General features: G+C 41.4%; 1 protein-coding gene across 1 annotated transcript in view; it reads left to right on the forward strand.

Moving 5' to 3' along the window:
* Window positions 1-19305, forward strand: part of AK5 (adenylate kinase 5) — a 165046-nt gene that overhangs the window by 83019 nt on the left and 62722 nt on the right. Inside the window, exons 7-8 of the mRNA XM_016216814.2 lie at window positions 2932-3022; window positions 10014-10090. Of these exons, the coding sequence (XP_016072300.2) occupies window positions 2932-3022; window positions 10014-10090 (168 nt within the window). The remainder of the gene's footprint in view (window positions 1-2931; window positions 3023-10013; window positions 10091-19305) is intronic.

The following is a 19305-nucleotide window of genomic DNA, read 5'->3' on the forward strand; positions in this document are numbered from 1 at the left end:
CATACCAGTCATCTCTCTTTTCAGATTGATCTTCCTTCACAGTTTGCCCTTCTTTCATTCTGTTGGGAAATATGTTCTATGCATCTCAGTTCCGCAGGGCCATTCCACAAGAAATCTGCTCATCCAAACATGGGATTGACTTGCCTTTTTCCAAGACAGAAGATTGTCCCTACCCACCCCCACCAAACCCACTTAGGTGTTTCTCTTTCATATTTTGTGATTAATTATGAAGCTTTAGGAACTTGGTTCTGCAGAGTAATGTTAACTATCATTATTCCACTGCTGATAACTACAGATTTCACTCCATTTTTAAATTATTACTATTTTAGTGCAATCTCCAATTTTTGTTGGAGGAAAAGAAAGTCACTGTAAAGAGAATACAAACAATCATTTAACGGGAAGTCTCTAAACCTATAAAAAAGGAAATTTGGAGGGTAAGTTATTTGCATGTTGAGGGATCTCTGGTAGCAAATGATGAAATCCCTTACTGGAAATCAGGGAGAAGTAAAAAATTCAGGAAACTGTTTTGATGCTCAGAGAAATGATACTTATGGGATATGTAAAACTGAGGCAAGGCTAATAACAGTGCTAATTTATTTCCTTCTGAAATGATGAGACAGAGAAAAAATGGGAGACAGTCTTAAGTTTAATAAAAAGTAGAATCTGGAAAGAGAGGTTGAACTGATAGTCTTCCTTTCAGATGTATTTAGGGCATTTTATAGACCTAACCTCCTAACAGGTGAGAACGCAGGAAGCCCTCTCTCTGTGGAGATTTGGGCAACTATTGCAGCCTGAAAGCCAACAGAAAACCAAAAACACTCATCTCTGTGGATAAAAATGCACACTGTCCTGGTCTCCTGCGCCTCAGATGGGTCCTACTCCCTATACTATAATTTCCTTTCCTAATCGACATATTTTGTATGATTTTGAAAATTGTTACATTTGTTACTCAAATTATACCTGTGAGCTAACTAGGGAATTTGATAAGCATCGCACTTTGAAATCTTCAGTTGACCTCCCCAGACCTCTTACATTAAGTGACATAAAACAGATTATGCAGACCTTGTCCTTAGTGAGTTCTTTTTCTCAGAATAAAGAGAACTTTGTTAAGATTGCTAGAGATTACATAACAGTCACTGAAAAGATAACATGCCTGTCCAATCGCAGAATCTGAGAGCGGGGAGCCACCTCAGACACCATCTGGTCTAGTGACACACCGTTATATCTGCCCACTGCAGCTTGTGTCTGCCTCATGAAATGAAAATAAACTTTTGTTCCTAGAACCTTCATCGCCCTTTTTACCTCTGCTACCCCCTGCTGTCGTTTGCATTTTGAAGTTAACAGCATGCATTTTTACAGCTCAAAACCTTAAAAAAAAAAAGGAAAGAAAGTATCGCTCCTTGAGTTTCAGAACACTGTTTAGACCTAAAAGCTGAGAGCCTCAATGGAGGTGAGGGTTTCTCAACTTTGGCACCACTGGCATTTTAGCCTAGATGTTAGAATTAGCAGAGAAGGACACTGAAAGTTACTATAACTGTATTTGAGATACTCAAATCTTAAATAGGAACAAAGATATTTTTTAAAAGACTCAAATCAGCCCAGCCAGGCGTGGCTCAGCAGTTGAGCATCCACCTAGGATCCAGGAGATCGAGGTTCGATTCCCAGTCAGGGCACATGCCCAGGTTTCAGGCTCGATCCCTAGTGGGGGCCGCGCAGGAAGCAACCCATCAATGACTGCCTCATTGATGTTTCTATCTCGTCCTTTCCTTTCCTCTCTCTGAAATCAATAGATTTAAAAAAAAAAAAAAAAAAAAGACTCAAACATCTAAAGATGAAAACTACAATGTCTGAGCTGAAAGATACCCAGGATGGGGTTAACAGTATAGCCATACAATGAAGCACTACTCAGCAATGAAAAGGAATGAACTATGGATACGACATTGACAAATCTCAAAGTACTTGTGCTGAGTGAAGTAATCAGACAAAAAGATTGCCTGCTGTAAAAATTCTTTTATATGAAATTCTAGAAGGGGCAAATGATTTATAGTTACAGAAAGCAAACTAATGACTACCTGATAGGGAGCAGGAGGAAGAGATTTCTAAAAGGTACAAGGAAACTTTTGGAGTGATGGATATGTCCCCTATTTTGATTTTATTGTGGCTTTCCAGATGTATACAGGTGTCAAAACTCTACACTTTAAATATGTGCAGTTTATTGTATGTTGATTATAACTCAGTAAAGCTATTTTTAAAAACTAAAGAGAGAAAAGTGTGTTTAGAAAAACACTGCACAGCTTGGAAAACAGGGGACTTATAAATATAACCACATGTTTTCTTTAAAATGTTGTAAATTTTAGAGAATGGTTAAATATTTAAATCTGTAATTTATATTACATCTAAATCTCTAGTGTCTATAGACTACATCTATTGTATAGTATCTACAGTATCTAGAATGGTAACTAAAATTTGGTTTGGAGTTTCTTTCTTTCTTTCTTTTTTTTGGACAATGCATGAAAAAAAATCTTTCCCCCTGTTGTTTAAAACTACATATTTTCATGAGTTTTTTTAATTAAAAAAAAAAGCAAACAAAGCTAAGAGCCAGAAAGACACAAGGCAGATTTCAGTTTTCCTTTTTTCCAAGCTTACTTGATAAATTAAGAAAATTCTACACTTTTTTTTAACCATAATTGACCATACTGTTGCCTAATTTTGCAGTGATGATTTACTTCCTAACACTCTTTTCTATTTGATACAAGGCCTGGCCTAAAAAACTCTCTAAGAGTCTGATTAAAGACTCAAGGGCTATAATTCCCGGGCTATAATTCTGCTTCATTAGCAATACAGCTGTGTGAAGCATGCTCATTATTTTTTGGAATGAACTAATTTGTGTGTTCTCTTGTTCCCGGCTTGTGTGTCCTGGTTTTCCCCCAGTTCGATGCTGACCGAGATCAGGATGAGGTCTTCTATGACATCAGCATGGCGGTGGACAGCAAGTTGTTTCCAAACAAAGAGGCTGCAGCAAGTAAGTCACCGTGTCCTTCGAGCAACAGTGTGTCCTGACCACCTGCCAGATGCCTGGGGCTTTGTAGTAAGGTTGGGGCTCAACAGATTGCTGTAAGGTGTTAAGGATAACACTGTCCTCAGAGCTTTATACTTTCTGGTCTAAAAATAAAGGTACAAAACAAAATAGAAAAGAAGGCCCTGATAGTTACTGCCTTTCTTCCAGTCATTACATGTGTAAATTAGCAGGTAGTCACAATGTAACATAAGACCTATGTTACTATAATTGAAAAAAATCTAATCAGCATATACTTTGTTCAATAATTCAAAGTTATAATTCTTCCAGGACTCCCTAACCCATACAGATCTCTCAGTTGTCTCCTCTTGGATCTGAGAGCCACTCCCACCTGACCCACAGCCCCTGCTGTGGCCCTGCCCCTTCTCTTCCCAGTACCCTCACCTAGATGTTTGACATTGGAGGGTCATGCAGAGCAATCATACCCCCCTAGAAGGCAATTCTCACAGTTCTGTCCTTGACCCTCATTCACCCTTCTTTACTGTCTGGGTCAACTCAGTGTCTCTCTTGGCTTTGAGTATCAGTGCTAACTGAATGACTCTCAAATCTTTGGTCCTGATCTTCTGTCTCAGTTATGGCCTCAGTGGGTAAAGACCAAAACGTTCTGGGCTGTAAAGAAAAAGGCTAAATCCTTAAAAATTTAAACCATATTTAAAGTTCACTAAGAGTAGCTCCAAAGAGAGGCAGGATAAAAAGGCAAGGCAGTAGTCTTCCTGGGCAGACCCACAGAGCACAGATAACTGAGGAAAACTCATCTGCCTAATTTTGCAGTGATATTTACAAAAAGGCCTATTGCAGGGAGAGATGAGATATTGAGAAACACGTAAGATCAGGTAAACAGGACTGCTGCTGCTCTGAAAAATGCTATGACACCTGTGATTTTTAAGTTAATATTTATTTAGAACACTTATTAGGCCTCTAACAATAAATATTTAGTTGCTGGATCTCTTCGGTTTGCTGATGGGGTGGAGGAACTGATTCAGGCTGCCGTTTGTTTAGAAATGCAGCATTTTGTGGCTTTCAAGTGACATTTTTCCAAGGTGCCCTCGTCCCGCAATAACAGAAGCTGTGCAGGCTTCTGTGCTGGTTGGTAAACTGCCTGAGGACAGTGCCTGCCTTTAGCAGAGGTTTCAAGGGGCCTACTCTTTCCTTTCTGCACCTCCCTGCTTTTCACGGAGGGTGTTGGTGCTCATGGCTGCAACTCCCAGTAGCTCCTTCCACTCCATAGTCCTCAGAGCTGCGTTCTGCTCCTGTCTTCATATGAGCCTGTTCTGTCTCTGACAGCCCTTGGTGAGTGAAGTGAGCCTGGGAGGGACTGTGGTAAACTAGAAATAAACGATGCCTCCTCTACAGGAGGCAGCCGCTTCGCTGCTCCAAGCTATTGTTGTCATTAAGGAATGGGCCAGTGTTGCTAGATCCTTCTGTCTTTCAAGAGAAAACAGAAACCTGCATTTGTAGGTGAAATCTCCAGGCATGGAAACGTCGGAGGTGACTCACCCAATTAAACAAGTCTCCTCTGCTCTGAATTGTCGGCCCCCAGGTCTTGTCCCTTTACTCTTTTCTTCTCTCTGAACCATCTCAGCTTCCCTGCGGCTCTCATATCACCTCCATGTGAATGCCTTTCAATTCTTTTAGATTTTTAAAATAAAAATTGTATATATTTAAGATGTGCAGCCTGATGATTTGACAACTTATAATGTACCTAGGGAACTACATAGGGAAATGATTGCTACAGCCAAACTAGTTGACATACATATTACCATTTTTCTGTGTGTGGTCAATGGCACCCGAAATATATTCCCTTAGCAAAGTTCCAGTATTCAAAGAGCATTGTTAACTACAGTCATCATGCTGCATTAGACCTATAGACTTACTCAGCCTACCTAACTGTAACTTTGTACAACTTTAGCAAACATCTCCCTGCTTCCCCCATTGCGTGCCCATGGTAACCACCATTCTCTGCTTCTAGGTGCTTGACTTTTTTAGATTCCACACATGGATGAGATCATGTAGTCTTTCTCTCTTAAGAGAGTCAGGCAAAAATGCCCCTACCCTCACAGCCCACACTGATCATCAGTTCTCAGGGACACCTTGGGAGTCCAGTCCTTGTTCTGAATCCCCACTGCACTCATCGAAGGCTGTGTCATTCCTTGCCCATCCCTGGCTTCTCCTGTCTGTTGTAAATCTTGCTGTTGCCATGGGGATCCTCAGAGAATGCAGCTCTGATCACCCTGCCTCCCTGACAAAAAAAAATGAAACAAAGTAAAACTTTCAGTGACTTCCCGGCAGGCTAAGTACCAGTGCCCTTCACCTGGCGAAAATATCCTTAGCTTTCCTACAGTGGTCCTGTTCCCTCTAAGGCAACACCTCCCCCAACACCCACACCAGCTTCCACCAAGGTCTTGGATACCTCAGGTGTCTTCCTGCCTCTGGCCATTTGCACAAGTTACTTGGAAGTGCCTGGCCCTCTTTGCGTCACTGTACTCTCTCAACTCCTAGTCCCGTCCACCACCTGGTCAGATCCTACTTTGTATCTTAGATTAAATGTGATTTCTTCAGGAAGCTTTCTCAGGCCCCATCGCAGAGAAGATTAGGCCCTTGAGTGGTACCCCAAACTTTTCCTTCAGGGTATTTATCACAATTGTGATTATATAATTAGAAATATGATTGTTAAGAATCTGTTTCCCTTTTCAGAGTGCAAGATTTCACAAGGACTGTGTGTGTGTGTGTGTGTGTGTGTGTGTGTGTGTGTGTGTGTGTGTGTGGTTTGATATCCAGTGTGAATCTCATAGGAGACGGCATATAAGACCTTTCCCTTCTGGTCACCTCATCTGGGCCACTCATTGGAGTATGCTGACTCAAAGCCACACCAAAATTTTCTTTGGCTCCAGAGCAGAGTGTACATTTGCTGCCTCCATGCCATTCCCTGAACCTCTGCACCCTTCCAGCCCATCTGCAGTGTCTCCCCTTCCCTGCAGCCCTCCATTAATCCTTCTAGCAAAGGCACCTGGCTCCAGCACTCAGTCTCTCTGGGCCTCAGAGAGTTGTTGTTAAGAGTAAACCGTTTTGCATGACCCAAGGACACAAACAATGGTGTGGTGAGGGACTGGGAAGGAGGGTAGGGTGGCGGGGTGGAAGGGGTTGATGGGGAGAAAAAGGGACATCTGTAATATTTTGAACAATTAAAAATATAAATAAAAAACATAAAATAAAATGCATTAGTTTCAGGTTAAAAAAAAAAAGAGTAAAAGGTTTATGTGTATAAAGCATGTGGCCGTCACGTTGAAAAGACTACACATATGTTAGCATCTTTGCTGAGGATTTGAGAGGTCACAAGGCAGACCACGTCTTACACAATACAGCTCTTCCCCATTCCCCTGGGTCTGTTCCTGCTCTCCCTCTCTCTCTTCCTCCCTCCTGTTACTAACACTTTCCACACTTGTTGGAATTAGATGGAATTAGAGCTGGATGCTGGAGGCGGTGGTAATGCCTAAGGCACTCATTGAGCCTTTAATGTTTGTGGAGCAAATGAAGACGGTCCCAGATCTGCAAAAGTAAAATGTAAATGTCCCTTTACTCATTTTTCAGTCCTTGGGCACCTACATATGGAATGCATAGAATTTCGAAGTATCCTTCTTAGAATCAGAGATGAAATACGCTCTACCCAAAGCTGCCCATAGTTTAGTGGAAGAGACAGGACAGGAGAGACTGCTTTCCTCACAGGGCAGGTGAAGTGCTGGAGGAGTTTGGTCTACCTGCCCTTCACTGCCAGTGAGCCCTGCCTAGAGGGAGTGGTTTTTTATTTGGTACTCAAAGTGGGAAGAGGACTTTTCTAAAACTTCCGATTGAAGATCCTCTAGGAGGGAAAACGTCTGTGACATTATCCCAGAAAGCAGTGTGTTAGCCTTCTGGTACCTCTAAAGCCAGTTTGTGTCATCTCCCCGCTTAAGGAGACAACCTGAAAATACTACTTCCAAAGACCATTCCGCATCTAAGTCTGGTGACACTGAGTGCTCCCTATGGGGTTTTATTTCAGCTCATATTTTTCTCTGTTATCTATAGAAAGGATATTTTTAAAGATGAAACGAAATCAAGAAATTCAAAATTGGGGGAAATAAAAGCCATACTATCACTTTTGTCAGATGTCCTAATTTTGCTCTCTTCTTTGGGTAACAAGATCATTCGTTGAAGTTGTTTCATATGTTAAATTGTCCAACGAAAGAAGGCAAAATGTGTGCATATGGCTATATTTACCTTCCTATTTTGTATGTCAGACCTTAGACTGTTATTCAAGATCCCATTTTCAGCAAACCAAGCAACCAATACAAAAGAAAATGAAAGCTATTCAGTCATTATCTGAGCTGATAATGATATCCTTTGTCTATTGCTTTCTATGGTATATTCGTACTGTTGCCAAGAGCAACAGTGTGTCAAGAAATCCCATCCCTTTATCATACAATAAAATTCCTGTTATAAGCATTTTATTGGGAAAGCCAATCTTTTCTTCCTTATAAGCACAGGTTGGTTTTTTAAAAAAACGAAGATCTCTTCATTCTCTCAGTGAAAATCATTTTCTAATAATCTTGTTCCAGTTTCAAATAATAATGTATAATATCTCTTAACTGGGTTGTTTATGAGGCCCTTCACTTTTTACTTTTTTTAAGCAACCAAAAGAACAGTTTCTAATTAAATAAAGTAAGTAGGACACAGGAACTGAAACACCTATATGTTTAACAAGCCTTTGTGCTCATATCATGCCTCTCACTTCATATGAATCACTGTAAATATATATGCGAGATGAGGGAATTGTTTGAGTACCTATCACCACTTCCACGAGGCAGTGGTAAATACTATCCATACTGTGAAAGTAGTGAAAACTAAACAAAATTGCCATCCCTTGAATGAGGCTGTCACTAGCAGCCCCTCGATTGCCACAGGCTAGAGCGACAGTCTTTGATTCTACTTCCAATTCCTTCAGTTCTGCAGCCACCCAGGGACACGCCTCATCTTCAGCCATTCACTGCTCCTCATTTTCTCAGAATGGAGAAGAGATGGCAGATCCTCCAGGTCCTCTCCTGTCGAGGACTAGAATGAAAGATCATATTTATGAAGCCATTTGGGATGGCTCCTGGTTAGAATTTGGAGTCAACAGGCTGTGTTAGGAGAAATGGGGCCTATGCCTTCTGTCGTTAGCTTACTCACTTTCTGCATGACCTTGGCCAAGTAATTTAACTTTTCTGCAGCTCATTTTTCTCTTTTCTAAAATGAGGGGGTGGGATTCTGTGAAATACTGGTTCTAAGATGCCCGGGCTCTTATAATGGAAAAATAATGCATTTTACTTCTAACATCTTCACTGCCTCACAACGCATATGTGCCAACTGGTCTTTAAACTGGGCTTTGAGACAGTCAAGGATCCTGGCCCTAAGACACATCTTTTACATTTTTTTATTTGAAAAATACCAGAAGCACAAAGATAATGTCATTATATATAATAATCCCACTTTTAAGAATTGTATATATAATTAAATTTTTTATCACCCTTCTAGTTTCGCTCTGTTTATAGCGTGTGGTACATAGTCTCCCACACTCCATTCTAGCGATCACCTTATTAACCATGAAATTGTCAAGGGCCTAGAATTGTGCACACACCCATGCAACCGTATGTGGCAACTCTACAGTTAGTTACTTTTCCAAAATGGTTTCACAGGTCAAGTGTCTCCATTTTGGAAAATTTTATCGTCCTTTGAAAAAATTTTAAAGATACAAACAATAAACAATAGCATAACAATGAGAAGAAAAGAAAAAGAGAAGGTTCAGAAAAGACTATGTGAGGACTGACCTTCATTCTCTTTTTGGGAGAAAGTAGGAAAGCAGCCTCCTGGAGGGGTCCATACCTGAGAAGAGTGTACGGTGCTTGACGTTTTTATTAAAAATCCATCTTCATTCAACATTACTCATTGCATACCATGGCCAAGAAGTATTTGGCAAGGCCAAGTTTAAAATGAAACGTGGGGTAGTTTGTTTATTTTTTTATAGGGTGCATAGCGTTTTACAGGCAGCACTGAATTCTGTCTTTCTGGCTAGTTAGGTGATAACTACAGGGGTGGGCAAAAGTAGGTTTACAGTTGTGAGTTTATTCTTGTATTATTATTTATTACAGTATTATTTATTTGTATGACAACTGTAGACCTACTTCTGCCCACCCCTGCATTTCCCAGCAGGAAGGGGTGCTTAGATGAGGACAGTGAATCAGTTGTGCTCCGGGAGCCCCATTATGAAAATTACCAGTTTAAGTTTGAGCCTTTGGGGATTACCGGGTAAGCAATTCAATGTAATCAGTAGTACTGAGGGAGGGAAAAACCTATTAATACCTTAAGTTGACCTGGTTTTTCTCACCTTCCGGGACTAAGGTGATACAAAGGCTGGAGGAAAAGCTCAGGCTTTCATGGACTGAGCCAACTCAGCATTTCTTATTTCTAGGTAGCTCTTGCTCTTCCCCCACTCTGGAGTTTTCTCATGATGTTCTCTCCACCTCAGTTTCTAGTGCACAACCTAACCTGCTCCCCTCCTGGACAACCCTGTCCACCCTCACAGTTCAGGCTCATGGATCAGTTCCTCATGAAGAATCCCACTTCCACCGTCACCTCCACTACTAGTCAGAATTAGTAGCCCTTTCTTTTTGGTTTCTGAACCTTGCTTTTGATGAATCCATCTCCTTCACGAGATTGTCTTTTTCTTAAGGGTGGAGACAGTGTCCACAGCATTTGCATTTTCTGTCTGCAGGCCAGACAGTTCCTGGCAGATGGGAAGAGCCTGGAAATGTTTGCAAATTTAATGTAATCATAAGGACAATATGGAAACCTAGTGGGAGATTGTTTGCTTTACAGACATACACAGACAGCCTCCATCAGGTAGTCTTTTCTTTCCTAATCCTAGGTTCCGGTGACCTTGATCCTTCGATGATGTTGGACTCTGGAGAGATGATTGACACAGGGTCTGATTATGAAGACCAGGTAATTAAAATCTAAAAACATTTCTCTGTTCAGGTATTTTTAATTGTAGCCTTTGTTAATGTGTCCTGAAAATTAGAATTATAAATCATTTTGAGAAATGTTTACAGTAACATATATCCCGTGATAAATCGTAGTAGCCTACAGCTTTCATACATTAAATTTGGTCCTTTAGCTCTTCCTTACCCACGGATCCAAAATAGCAATTAATTAAAGAAAGGTTTGTGGTCAAAAGTTACATACAATAGAAATGAAGTTACATGAGTTATCTTGCCCAAGAATTTGCCTGTGTCTCTATCCCTTAACCCATAGGAAACCAAAGGGACTGATGGCCAAGGACACCACAGCCAGGAAGTTAAATATATTTCCTGTTTGAACAACAGCAAAGAAATGTATCTGTGTCATTTTCCTCTCAGCAGAAGAACTGTCTCTACTGCTATATTTTAATGTTCCAAAAGAGTTGGCAAATGATCCAATTCTCTAATCAGGCTTTATTTTTTTAGAAGAGTAATGTCTGAAACTTGCTCCCACCTCTCATCAGAGCTCCTCTGCAATGGCTGAAAGCCAGGTGAACGTGGGCTGGGATTTTTTTTCCCTGTCTTCAATTAATACATGTCACAAATAAAGCAGATAGACCTGACCACTCTCCAATTTAATGGCTGGCTACACATCTCATGTACATATTCAGAAGCTATTTTCACAAGCGTTAAGTTCTCTTTCCTTATGTCACAAAGCAAGAAGTTATTGATGAGAGTGATATAATGGTACATATAATATTTTTTAGCACTGATTGGGCACTTAATACATACTAAACATGGTGCTCAGTTTCTTAATTTGATTATCTCACTAATTCCTCACAACATCTTTAGGAAATAGGAATTATTATCTCTCTTTCATAGGTAAGAAATTAAGCAAAGAGTAATTTGCTGGGTTATACAACAGGTTTCCCAGTGGGGAGCACATTCCCTGCCTCCCTTCTTAGCTTCCAAAGGCAAGCCAATAAAAGGATTTCTAGTTCTTCTACTTAATGTGTGATTTTTGGTAACTTGCTAATAACTCTTTTGAGATGATGATAATTCCACTAAGAACTGTTGTGGTAAGTAAGGAGTGCAAATTACCTCGTACAAACCAATGCTCCAAAAATGTGAACATCCCTTTCTTCTTGCCCCAAACTTGACTTAGACTGAATTTTGCAGGAATGGGTGTCTTTCTGTGGGTGACAGAGGCCACCATAGCTTCAGCTAGATGAATAATAATTGTCTGAACACTTCTGGTTTCGACCTGGCATATAGGCAGTCAGAAGTTGCCCCTCTGCCCTAACAACAAGTAAAAGGCTAAATAAACTGAAAAATCGACAATTCTTAGGTTTGTTAGAGAACTGAGATCACAAGGCAAACCCCTATACCCAAAATCGGCAAGACAGGCAGGTAGAGTCAGAGAATCACAACTTAGCGGGACAGAAACCCACCGGCCCAAACTGTAATCGACAAATTGCTGGAGGCTCAGTGTGGGCAGGCCTGAGAGTTCAAAACTCCAGGGGGACCCGGTTAGAAAGGTCCCCACACTTCTGTGAGTTTTGCTTCCTGGAACTTGACCAGGTTCCCACAGTGGGTATCAGAGAAAAATCTCCTTGTGCTTCTGGCCGGGGGAGGGAGAAAGGAACCATTTTGAAATACCCAGAGCACTGTGTTCTTCTTAACAAGGTCTGCTCTCCGGAGAAACTGTTTTACCGGAACCGTACCTGCTGGGGCTTTAGCAGAGCCTAACGACTAGGGGAAGGGAAATGCCACCTCCCACCACCTCCCGCTGTTCTGCCCCCACCAAAGGGGGAAAACACCTAAGAAGTGCTGGTGAAGTTTACAGCTCAAGGGCACAGGCTCACCAGAAGACCAAGACCTAATCATAGGACTACATGCATTTCAGAGAACACCTCCCGTCCCCCCCTCACACCTTGCCACTGCATTACGAAGTTTGCTTACTGCATGCAGTTCCTTTTACAGAGTACATTGTGCCCAGCTTTCAACCAAAAAATTACAAGACATATTAAAAAGTAAAAACACAGTTTGAAGAGATAGAACAAGCATCAGAGCAAGAGTCAGATATGGCAGGAATGTTCAACTTTTATCTGAAAAGGAGTTGTTTTTTTCTTAAATTTGATTAATATGCTAAAGGCTTAGATGGAAAAAGTAGACAACATACAAGAATGTATGGGTAATGTAAGCAGAGAGATGGAAATTCTAAAAAGTATCAAAAAGAAATGCTAAAGATCAAAAACACTGTAACAGAAATGAGTGCCTTTGATGGGCTCTTGAATAGACTGGACATGGCTGAGGAAAGAACCTCTGAGGGTGAGGACATGACAATAGAAACTTCCAAAACTGAAAGGCAAAGAGAAAAAAAGGCTGAATAAAAAAAGAACAGGATATTCAAAACTGTGGGACAGTGACAAAAGGTGTAATATGCCTGTAATGGGATTACTGGAAGGAGAAGAAAGGAATGGAAGAAATATTTGAAGCAATAATAACTGAGAATTTCTCCCAAATTAGCGTCAGATACCAAGCCACAGATAGAGGAAGCTCAGAGAACACTAAGCAGGATAAATATATTTTTAAAAATTACACCTAGCCATATCCTATTCAAACTGCAGTAAAAGATAAAGGGGAAAGATCTTGAAAGAAGCCCGAGGAAAAAATTGCTTTTCTATAGTGATGGAGAAATAAAGACTTTCTCAGACAAACCAAAATTGAGGAGATTTGTTGCCAGCAGATCTGCCTTGCAAGAAATGTTAAAAGAAGCTCTTTAGAGAGAAGGGAGAGAATATAGGTCTGAAATTCAGATCTACGTAAAGAAGAGAATGTATAAGCGAAAGTAAGATAAAAACTTTTATTTTTCTTATTCTTAATTGCTCTAACAGATAGCAGTTTTTTCAAAACAATCACAGCAACAATGTATTTGATTGTACATGCTTAAGTATAAGTGAAATGAATGGCAGCAGTGATGCAAGGGACAGGAGGGAGGAATTAGGAATGTTTTGTTGTTGACATAAAGGGCGAGAGAAAGGTATACCATGCTAACACTCATCGAAAGAAAGCGGGAGTAACTAAATTTTAAAGCAGACTTCAGAGCAAGGAAAGTTATCAGGGATAAAGAGAGACACTACGTAATGATAAAGGGGTCACTACCCCAGGAAGGCATATCAATCCCTAATGTAAATGCGTCCAACAACAGAGAATCTTCTGGCTCACTGTCCACCCACGTCCTTGAGCTCATCTCTTTCATCTCCCCCGGGGACCTTGATTTATTCATGGGCATTGCTTTATCTTTCTCAAGGCTCTCATCCTTGAAGTACCTTTTTCTCTGTCTACCACCCCTCCAGCCCCACTTTAAAGGAAGAAGGAGCCATGAACAGGTGCCAAGTATCACAGAAATGTCAAGTGGAAGACTATCTTTCCTCTACCCTTTCCTTCAACCACAGATTTGGTGAAAGAGAAGGCCCCTCTGATGATTCTGTGTCGTCACCTCCCATTCTGCCCTATAAACCAGCTTCTGCCTGCTCTGTTATCCTAAGGGACCATTAAAAATCATCTCATTACTGCCAGGTCAGGAGGATTAGCTCTCAGTTCTTACAAGGTCTGGGGCCCAGGACTACTGCTTTCTCACAACTGTTGGCTCCCTTGGCTGATGCCACCTCTATGGTCATTCCTTTCTTTTTCTCCTTCCCTAAACATGGTTTTTCTGCCTTCCTCTTGAAACACTGTGTTCACCAAGTTCCATCATAGGACCTCTTCTCTCACTACACAAACGCTTCGTCTATGCCTTCAACGTTATTAGTGCACTTATCCATTCATCTAATATTGAGAATATTTGATGTGCCAGGCTCTACATGAGGTACTAGGGATACAATGGGAGCAAAAGGAGACACAGTACCTACTGTCCTGGAGCTTATAGAAGAAATAGATTATAATAAAACAGTCACATAGATCTGTAATTAAGACTGTGTTCAGGGCTTGGGAGAAGTACATAGTGCAATGTGGAGATGGGGTCAGTGAGGCAAATTGCACTTGAGTTGAAATCAGCAAGATGAGTTAAGAGGTAACAAAGTATATGTGACAAGGTGAGATAAGAAAGTATAGGGAGTCAAAGGGATGGTCAGGCGGAGGAAGCAGCATGCAGAAGCAGAAAAGCAATCTGAAAGAAGGCAAGTGCGGCTGGAGTGCTCTGGGAGGGGAAGGGCTGTTTGAGACGAGCCTGGAGATGAGGGCTCTCTGTAAAGCAGGTTAGGTGTTGTGATTTTATCCTGAGAGCAGTGGGAAGCCTTGAAGAGCAATTTTGTTTTGTTTGGAGGAAAGGAGTGGGATGGTGTGTCAACATTATATTTGTGTTTTAAAAATAAATGTGCTGGCTGCAATGTGCACAGCACTTTGGAGGAAGGCAAGAATGCATCTAGGGAGTCCAGTGGGAGGCTGCAGTGGTCCAGACAGAAGGGGGTGCTGCACTGACTAGAGCAACGGTGGGAGAGATGGACAGGAAGGGATGTATTTGAGAGGCACTTGTGAGGCAAAATCAACAGGACCTCATGTCGGGATGGTGTGAGAGCCAAGGGGAGTGAGCTGTTGAAGATGATGCCTGGGTTTCTCACTTGCACAGCTGGGCGGATGGCAGTGGAATTCACAGAGAAAGAACACCAAGAAAACACCAGTTCCGTAAGGAAAGAGCGTAAGTGTCATTTTAGACATGCTGAGTTCAAAGTGCCTTAATGCATTCAGGTAGAGAATTCGAGTGAACAGTCAAATATACAGGTCCGGTGCTCAGGGGAAGGTCCGTTCACTTGTGAGCTGCTGAATAAGGTAGAAGCTGGAAGCTGTCAGTGGGGATGCACAACCCTTGGAGAAAGAGAACAGACTTGAGAAGGGAAAAGAGGGTCTAAAGCTGAGCACCGAGGAAACTGACAGGCCGGGTGGAGGACCGTGAGGCAGCAAAAGCAGATGAAGAAGAAGCTGATAGAGAGGAGGGAAATGGGTAAAATCAGTGGGGTTCCGAAAGCCAAAGAAAACAGTGTTTCAAAAAGCAGAGGGTGTCAAATATTGGTGAGGGGAGGAGGGGGGAGAGAATGGAAAATGGGCCCTGTCTGTGGAAACATGGAGGAAATCGCCCACCATACAAAGGGCTGTTGGGGGAGGTGATGCTTGTTTTTGTTTGTTTGTGATGGAAGATACTTAGCCATGTTTAAAAATTATAGGAAGGAGCCAGTCCTTGGGGAGGTGGAGAATATGCGAGAGAGGGGGTTCCTCGGAGGGCAGGAGGGCTGGCTTCTGAGGCAGGCGAAGGCCACATGCGGCTCAGAACAAGGACGATGGATAGCATGGGTTTGTGCGTGAACGCGGGGAGGTTGCGAATTCCTCTCCGATGGTTTCTACAGCCCAGCTGCCCATTAAGACTCCGAGGTTTGAAGCACAGTGGAGGACTGAGCTGTGGGGCCCAGCGGAGAGCGAACTACGGAACCGGCAGGACAGGCAAGCACTGCCTGTTTGACATCAGCGCCTGAAAATTTATTTTTGACCAAGCGCTCCTTTTGACTCTTTCCATTCATTTGGTAAATATTTATTTTAACTGCACTTCCGTAGTGTTATTCAGCTTCTAAAGCAAGAAGTGTTACATTTAGCCAAAACATGTGTTATTGATAAAGCTGATTTAAAATTGTGTCATTCCCAAAGCAGTATATTTAAGTAACACAGCACTGATCAGAATTTGGGGACCTGCCGAGTTGTAGCTGACACACTGAGTCCAGATGTGATGGGTAAGTCAGGTTTTTGTGGCAAGTCCTATAAGGACTGGCTGAAGCTGGGAAGCTGAAGGAGTAGCCAGGTTCACCTCTCAGCACTTGTAGTTGGTGGTGAAAACTATTGGTGGCCTGTTGGAAAAATGAAAGCAGGGATGTTGGAGAGGGATCTGGGGTCAGAAAGATGTATATCTAGCTTTTCCCAAACACCAAATAAAAATGCTGGTGCAGGTGCAGAAAGCCAGCCCTTCCTGACTGTCTCCAGTGGCCTTGGGCAGCCTGGAGCTAATCGATTTTTGTAAAAAGAAAGACAATTCCCATTTTTAAACCTCATAAATTAATAAGAATATATTTTCACCATTCTTGACTGCAAAGTCAGGGATGTCCTTTATATTTTCAGTGTAGGTATTAAATATTAAATAGTGACATTACAGACAGAAAAGGACAGGAGGAACCATATGAATTCATTTATATGTGGGATGTAACACTGAAAGCAACAAAATCATAGACACAGACAACAGTGTGGTGGTTACCAGAGGGCAGGGAGGTGGGAGGTTGATGAAGAAATATAGGGGCCACATATATGACAGAAGGAGACGAGATCTGGGTGGTGAGCACACAGATACAGATGATGTGTCATAGAATTGTACACTTGAAACTTGTATAATGTATTAACCAACGTCACCCCAATAATTTTAATTTAATGAAAACCAGCAACATTCTATCACTTAAGTTAACCATGTTGAGCCAAGAGTTTGATATATTTCCACTCTCCCAAGACACAGAAGTGAACGCCTCATCATTAAGCACGTCTGCCACACCCCATCACAGGACTGTCAGGGAGATCTTTGCAGAAGGAAATTAGAACTGATAGAATTCTTGATTTCAAAGCAATAAGATATACTCCAGGGGTAAAAACATATGAAGGACTGATGAGTAGAGACTATTTGCTTTTCTCTTTTTTAAACCCCAGTTATCCTTATAATTAATTTCATAAGCTTCTATGACATTTTATTAACTAGAATAACTTTAATGCCCTGTCATTTTGAAGGCAAAATGAAAATATTTGTGATAACACAGTAGTGTCACTGCCTTATAAAGAGGCGGCAATAGAACTCGTGTGTGACCTGTCATCTGATGTGCCTGGAGCCTTAAGACAGGAAACTGTTGTTAATGGAAAACCAAATAACCTTCTGGGATTATCACGTATTTACAGAAGTAAGGGTGGGGAGAGTGCACAAAGACCTGAAAAGCAAACCCAGGCTCCCCCAACTTGAATGTGAGTTGGCGGAAGGGGAATGTAATGAGGTTGCCCTTTGCTCCTTAGAGTCTGTTGCCAAGGAGCAGAGCTACCATGGTCCCCCTACTGATGGATTAGCTTTCTCTCTTTATGGGGTTTCAAGACACAATGTATGTCCTTATTTCCATTTTCATGTTGAATCCATATTTTTATTAGGAATGGTGTTGTGGCTATAGCATGTAAAAAAACCCCAGGCTTAGAGAGAGTCCTGGATGGTTTTGAGTGCTGGTTCTGCCACTTCCTCACGCTTCTTACAATCTCAGAGCCTCGGTTTTCAAATCTATAAAATGAAGAAAATGTGAAGATTAAAGAGGTGATTCTTATCAAGGCATTTTATCAGATGTAAAACACTATACATACGGGTATACAAAGCTTAACACGATGATTATTTACTGTAAGTTTCTCATATCCTCTTTTCAATGTTGATTTTAAAAAATACAGAACAACAGGTTTACCACTCAGAGCTCTTAAAGGACCCCTCTTCAAAATACTTTAAATAATAGCACAGAGCTGAAGAAAATAATAAAATAGTGAAAATAAAGAATTTTCTTGGGATTCCAGTACCATCCTGAAAGCTGTCAGCTGACTTTCCTTACTTTTCCCAGCATTTGTCCCTGTTTCCGTGATAGCACTTGAGAGAGGGATTATGGCTGTTTGTACCCATGTGTTCCCCCCCCTCGCCCCGCCAGTAGATTACACCCAGGCCAATGTGCACTTCACTGTAATTCTCACTTCCTTGCACAGTGCTTAACAAAGTGTAAGCTGGCAATTCAGAAATATTTTCTCCATAAACCAAATGAAGAAGAATCTCAAAGGGAAATATAGGAAGAAGTCTGACGTTGTGTAAACTATAAATGGAGAGTAAGGAATAAAACGAATTTACATGGCAGTGATGAAAAAAAAAATTTAATTTATGTGTTTTCAAAGGAAGGTAGCTAGGATGTGAAGGGATCCAAAAATTATCATACCAGAAGTGGTTGAAGGATCTGGAGATACCTAAGTGAGGAAGTATGTTTTCCTGGCCAGGCTCTTCTAGCCTGTCCACACCAGGGCTGGTAGGGTTTGTGGTCTTATGCACAGCTCTGTTCCCACTGCCTTTTGCACAGCACCTGACTCATGCTCAGTAATTAACTGTTCAGTGAAGCAATTGCATCCTGTAAGGGACTATATTGTAGAAGAGGGAATTAGACATCTGCATTACAGTGTAAGAGAGAATTGGGCTCTAGAGATGGAAATTACAAAGGGATGGAATTCAGAACAATGTATAAGGAGTTTCCTAAATAGTGTTACCCAGTTGACTACTTCATTGAAGATATGCAAATTCTAGGGAGGTTTTTTAAAAAAACAGTGATTTCTGTGGGTAGGAAAATTGTATGCCTCCGAAGGGGTCTTTCCATCTCTTAGTCTATTTGTTTAAGAAGAGCCAAGGGGTGTGTGTGTGTATATGTAACATCAACTCCCACCACCATTATCCCAGAAATATCTAAATATCACCCCCACTAACCTGCTTTAGTTCCTGACATCTCATCTCTGGGGAACCTAGGCAGGCATGATATTGTGTCACTAGAAGTTCTCTCTCAATTTTTTTATCATTAACTTATATCATTGAACCAAACTGAACTAACTGCAGCTGAACAGCATTTTCATCGTCTTAGACATTGCTAATTGTACAGTCCTTTTCAGGCTTAAATTCAGACCAGTAATTAAATTGTATAATTCTTTTCAGGCTTAAATTCAGACCAGTGTACTATCAAATATCAAAATTCATAGGAGTGCGTGTGTGTGTTTTCATTAAGGGTAGCTTTTTAAGAGGAGTAGAAACGTGTTCAGTGTCGGCCGTTGACCCTGCAGTAAGAATGAATTCGTTATCAGCAAGCAGAGGTGCTGGTGCGCAGGGGACTACGGTGGTTAAAACCATGGGCTGGGGGTCAGACTGCCTGGATTCGAACTCTGGTTCTGCCAATTACTGATTGTGTGGCCTTGAATTTTTCTTTGCCAAAGTTTCCTCACTCACAAAAATGGGGGTTTTGTGAGGAATAAATAAGATAATATACACGATACCCTTAGAACAATAATAATAGCTGAAACGTATTAAGTTCCCACCGGAAATGAGGCACAGTGCCAAGCATTATTCAGTCA

The sequence above is a fragment of the Miniopterus natalensis genome, chromosome 9 (genome assembly GCF_054644295.1).
Source record: "Miniopterus natalensis isolate mMinNat1 chromosome 9, mMinNat1.hap1, whole genome shotgun sequence".
NCBI lineage: Eukaryota > Metazoa > Chordata > Mammalia > Chiroptera > Miniopteridae > Miniopterus > Miniopterus natalensis.